Here is a 5,652-nt window from a genome sequence, read left to right on the forward strand (position 1 = left end):
TTTTTTTTTTTTTTTCTTTAAGGAAATACTAATCTCCAATCTTGACACTATCTGCTGTTTGGAACCCGTTACGGTCTGCTTTCTGAGGAAACGTGTATTTAATCTGTACTGTTCAGAACTCTGCTTACAAAGGATATATTTAGCTTTTTCACTAGATTTATTTTCTACCGGCTGCAGTGTGTCTGACCTGATTCATTGTTCTGCGTATTGTGAATAAAAGCTATTGAGTCATGTGATTTGTAGGAGGTGTGTCTTGCGGCGGGGCCCCGGGGCCAAACTACATTTTCTTTTCTTTTTCTTTTTTAACCACATCAAATGCTGGACAACTTCACCTCTGTTAGAACGCGGTGCGTTCAAGGATTACCAGTGGCCAGGGATAATGAGTAAACAGCCTGGTGTGGTAACTGCAGTGGGACCTGTGTGTTTGTGTGTGTGTGTGTGTGTGTGTGTGGCATTGGCTGAAGGGGGTGGAGGAGGGTAGGGGTGGGGGGGTTGCCGTGCTGCAGTGTCCACCCAGCACCAGTGGCCATTTTAAGATGTGGCAGTATTTGTGGTGACCACTAGAAGACGCTGTGTTTACACGGATCGTCCAGGCCAGTACGGTGGGCCCCTGCTCCCATAGTGACACGTACACGCAAGCACACACACACACACAGACACACGCACGAGGAATCTGGCTGCGTGCCAGATGCAACGGAGGCCTCTCACAAGAGGTGGACTGGACTACGCCGTCCCCGGGTGAGGAGTCCCCTTTAACAGACAGCAGTGGGACAGAGGGACAGAAGACATCTGCTGGGTGGAGAATAGCATGGAGGCTAAACTTAACTTTAGAAAGAATGCTGGGTATTTTTCTGCGATTTCTTTGTGTTTTGGAATTATTTGTTCAAATCTTTTTTTAATAGCAACTTATGTAATACCAGACCAAATCGATAAGTACAATATTAACAGATCTATGAAGAGAGCAAAGTTAAAATAATAAAAAATAAAAATGTGACAACCTCGTTAATGATATAGACAACAGTTATTAATCACATAATTTAGTACGTAACGGATGTAGTTGTAGCTTTCTTATTTGTTACTAATTGCTACTAAGAGACTCAAAATATATGTCAGTTTCAATTTGGAATAGTTTAAAACATGGTCTTGAATTTGAAAATGTTTATTTATGACTATGAAAACTTGTTTCACTAAGACTGCAGTATACTAATAGCTAATTAAGGTGAAGGCTTTTTCACAGGTGTTCTAAAATTAATTATAAATTACAGAGGCATAATTCTACTTCAACTCTACACAGTCAAACCCCTTCTTAAGTTTTCAGAGGTGCGTTCACTGACCCACCTGGACTTAAGTTGTGAATGAATTGGGTGGATTAGCATAGGCCTCAACGACAATTTATTACTAATAAATGCATTAATAAGAATCCCTTTCCATGTGGTCGACATATGAAATAAATAGTTGAACAAATAATGTCTAAGTAAAATATATTTTTCCACGTCCTAACAAAACACCCACATTACAATAAGGATTTGATGACGTGTTGATTTCTATTTACAATTTTAACAATTCAACGACAATTTTATAGTTTTGCTGTTAGATACGTGGGCTGTACCTTTAATATTTATCATGAAATAGGCTAATAGGTGTTCCTTATTGGTACCGTATAAGTGTAATGGATAGATAGATAGATAGATAGATAGATACTTTATTCATCCCGAAGGAAATTTTAGGCATCCAGTAGCAAGATAACCATAACACAACAAACTCATATACACACATATGCACACATTTACATATATATAAAAAAAGAAAAAAGAAAAATTGAAGAAAAAAAATAAATAAATAAATAAATAAATAAAAAAAATAAAAAAATAAAATAAATAAATAAAATAAAATAAACATAAACATAAAAATTAAAAAAAAAAAAAAAAAAAAAAATGAAAATTAACTTGAAAATAAAAATAAAAATAAAAATAAAAATAAAAATAAAAATAAAAATGTGGTATAACAGGATGACTGGGACCTAATGCTGGGTTTAATCTGCCATCCTAGTGTCCTGCTGACAGCTGTCCGTGTGTGTTGAACTGTTGCTGTGGACATTATGGGGTCGCTCTGACCACGGTCTCGGCTCTGGAGTCCACTTCGCATTTTGAGCGACGCCCCCAAATTCCGTGCAGAGTGTTTGCAGACCCTCCGGGACGGAGAGGTGGAGGAGGAATCGGCAGCTCCGCCGTCCATATACACTACAATCACCACGCCATTAGTTCATGACTTCATCATACGTGTGACAGGAAGAGTTCGGGCCCGGTTTAGAAGGTAAGGGGACACGTTTAAACCAATACTTCCTGATGATTTTTTCCCCCGGTTCGGGTTTCGTCGCCTTTTCCTGCGCGCGGCGCCGTGTCGCAGCGACCACTCGGACTGTGGTCATCTCGCCGTGGCGTCGGTCGAACACCGTCTTCTTAGGTAACCTTAATCACGGTAAAAGGATCGATCGGGTGTCCCGATCGACCCTTTAAAGTGTCTACACGATTGTCCTGTAACAACATATATGTCCCGTGTCCATCCACTGGAGTATTTCCACAAATGTGGACATGGAATATAGCCTGGTCTTTTTTTATCCACAGCAACCGCATCGTTGCGCACCTCGCTCCTCGTCGTCGATACCAGACAAAAGACAGCCTGTTTTTTTTTCCCCCGGTCCTCTATTTAGTCTTCCTCTGTTGAGCTTTAAGCTTTTGGCTGGCACACATAACAGCAGTCGTCAAAATGTATTTGAAAAGCGCGCTCCACATTTGACCTGCGCATATGCGCATATCTTTGCATATTGTTGTCGCTCTGTTATTGATTGCATTGATATACCGTGAAATTCTTAAAGGGATACTGCCTCCTGTGTGCGGAAATCATGGGCAAGCCATGCAGCTGATACAAGCTGATACATGGCCCCTGTTCATCTCTATTCAAGCAGTTTATTTCTACATTTCTATACATATGTCATTATTATTTTTCTATTGAAACTGATTCTCTTCACTCTGCTGCTCTGACAGTTTTTACTGGCTCTGGCTGAGAAATATCTCCCGGTCTCATCTGTTTACTCTCTTTCTGTATTCGTCCCTCCAACATTTCTATTCTTAACCTTCCTCTCTTCATCGCCCCCCCATTCATTTCTAGCTCTCCAGGACTCTGAGGCTGCTGCAGAGAATGGGAATAGGGACCCAGGCCAAGGCTTGCCATTTTGGCTGAAGTAACAGCAGGACGGTTGTCAACCCCGCGTCGGCTTCAATCCCCTTCTCCCTCACCTCTCCTCCCACACACACGCACACACTCGCACAAGGACAGACACCCCCCCCCCCCCCCCCCCCCCCCCCCCCCCCCCCCCCCCCCCCCCACACACACAGCCACTGCTATGTCCACTGCCGTAGACATCGCTGGCCCTTCCTCCCCAGATCAGGCCCACAGCAGCGCTAAAATCCCCAATGAGCCATTGAGACCCAGCCTTAAGCGCTCCAACCACCCCTACAGCCTCTCCCATTACATCTCCAGCCCTTCCCCGGCTGTGGACGTCAAAGGCCTGATCCAGCCCTCCCCGGCCCAGCAGCGGGCCGCCCAGCCGGTGCACACTAAACCTCGCCGGGCCCCCTCCTGGCCCGACATGTGGGAGTCGCCCAGCGGGCTCCACCTGGCCCACGCCGCGGAGCTGCTGATGCGCGCCGGGCTGCTGGCTCTGACCCCCGCCACCACGGAGCAGGCCAGCCTGGGCGCGCAGAGCAGCCAGCCCGCTAAAAGGGAGGCCGCGGAGGCAAAAGGGGACGGGGAGGGCGGGGGATCCGGGCCTGAGGAGGAGGAAGAGGACTCCTCTGGATGCGGCACTGACTTCCAACCGTTCCTGGGGGCTTGGTTCCCCTTCAGCCCCGCTCTGTTTCCCCTGGCGGGCTTCCAGATGGGGGGAGGCCACTGGAGGAGCGCGGCCATGGGAGCTGAGGGCATCGAGGGGCTGGTGGCCGAGGGCTACTCTCCCGGCTCCCTGGGTGGGGGCGGCGGAGGGAGGAGGAAGAGGAAGAGGTGCGGGGAGTGCGTACCTTGTCGGCGTCAGACGAACTGCGAACAGTGCAGCAGCTGCCGCAATCGCAAGAGGGGACACCAGATCTGTAAATACAGGAAGTGCGAGGAGCTGAAGAGGAAGCCGGGGGGGCCCGGGTTTGAGAGCAGAGTGTCTGGGTTTGACCTAAGGGGCTCCGACTTTACTTTGGGTCTGGCACAGGAAAGAGGCAACGGTGCCTTGGATGGATAGTGATGTACGTGGTGGCAGCATTTGTCAGAGGATCCTGGTTGGATGATTGTTGAGGAGCTGCAGTTAGTAAAAAAAACACACCCGGGACACCATGTTAACACACCCCGAACTGTGGTTCAGAGATGTTTAATGAGGAGCTGCAGCTCCGTTTAAGAATGTCCACGCTCGTTCCCATCCTTTCTTTTGACAATCAGTGAATTGGAGAGGAGAGAAAGAAGGATACCAATGTATGTCGATATTTAGATGACGACAAAAATGCTGTAAATAGACTGTAAATATCTGGAAAACATTATGTCTTTTTTACATCCCTTTCCAGTTTGGATGTATTGTGTTTCAACATAAAAAAAAAGGAGCCAAATGTTTTGTTTCTAATGGGGGAGTTTTGTTTCTGTCGTTCTGACGTCACTGCATCAGTAAGAAATGAATGAGTTCAGCCGAGGCTAAATTATTTCATGTGCAACTTGTACTGTATAGCTCTGTTTGCCCTTTTGAAATAAAAGAAATTGGCCATGTTTACCTGTCTATAGGCTGGGTTTATACTGCACCTGTGTGTGTGTGTGTGTGTGTGTTTGTGTGTTCATATTTAATTGGGCGTATGTGTCTGTAAGCCTCTGTGTTTCTGGTTGTGCACGCACACGTTTTTGTGTCTGTGTGTGTGTGTCAGTGTGTGTGTGTGTGTGTGTGTGTGTGTGAGATGTGTGGATTATGAGTCACCTAATGGTGTGGCTGAGAGCCTTATCGCAACCCCACAGACACACAAACGCACCTACATGCTGCCCTGGCTAGTCCGGTGCGTGCACTCGAACACACCTGACACGCACACGCAATCACCCAAACTCTCTCCTGGATACACACACTCACGCAATTTCCCTTTTTATTTCCATGTGTGGGTCATATACGCAGACACACAAACACACACGTAAACAAAATACAGCCAGCTGGACTGAGGCTACAGGGTGGGTTTTTGCTTGTTGCCGTAACGATGGCTGATGTGATAAGACCTTCTTCCTCGGCGCCACACTACAGGGGACCGCAGGGAAGACGTAACCATGGCAACGGCCGGCCCGAGGTGTCACGCTATAATTGGGCCACGGCTGCACTTCCTGTGTGCCTTCAGTCAGGGGGATCGCAGAGGGACCGTGCGTGTGTGTGTGTGTGTGTGTGTGTGTGTGTGCATCTGTGGGGGTTGAGTTTGTGTGTGCCTGTGTGTGCGTGTGCGCACGCATGTGTTTATGTGTGTATGTGTGTGCCTGTGTGTATGAGTGTGTGTGTGTGTGTGTGTGTGTGTGCATGTTTGTCAGGCAGGGAGATAGAGAGAGAGAGAGAGAGAGAGAGAGAGAGAGAGAGAAAGCAGAGCACGCCAG

At 47.0% G+C, this 5,652-nt stretch overlaps 1 protein-coding gene across 2 annotated transcripts; it reads left to right on the plus strand.

Moving 5' to 3' along the window:
• The first annotated feature begins 2,042 nt into the window (after positions 1–2,042).
• cxxc5b (CXXC finger protein 5b) lies at positions 2,043–4,804 on the plus strand. 2 transcript variants are annotated; one of them, XM_034884144.1, is made up of 3 exons: positions 2,043–2,463; positions 3,169–3,344; positions 3,387–4,804. In XM_034884144.1, exon 3 carries the CDS (start codon positions 3,404–3,406, stop codon positions 4,286–4,288), a length of 885 nt encoding a protein of 294 aa, XP_034740035.1. In that variant the 5' UTR covers positions 2,043–2,463; positions 3,169–3,344; positions 3,387–3,403; the 3' UTR covers positions 4,289–4,804. The 2 variants fall into 2 exon arrangements, with proteins under 2 accessions (XP_034740035.1, XP_034740033.1); XM_034884142.1 differs by having other exon boundaries at positions 2,043–2,313; positions 3,388–4,804.
• The last annotated feature ends 848 nt before the right edge of the window (positions 4,805–5,652 follow it).

This window comes from Etheostoma cragini, chromosome 10, assembly GCF_013103735.1.
Source record: "Etheostoma cragini isolate CJK2018 chromosome 10, CSU_Ecrag_1.0, whole genome shotgun sequence".
NCBI lineage: Eukaryota > Metazoa > Chordata > Actinopteri > Perciformes > Percidae > Etheostoma > Etheostoma cragini.

Coding starts and splice junctions, on each gene's coding strand:
- cxxc5b (XM_034884144.1), top strand. CDS start 3,404: ATGTCCACTGCCGTAGACATCGCTGGCCCTTCCTCCCCAGATCAGGCC.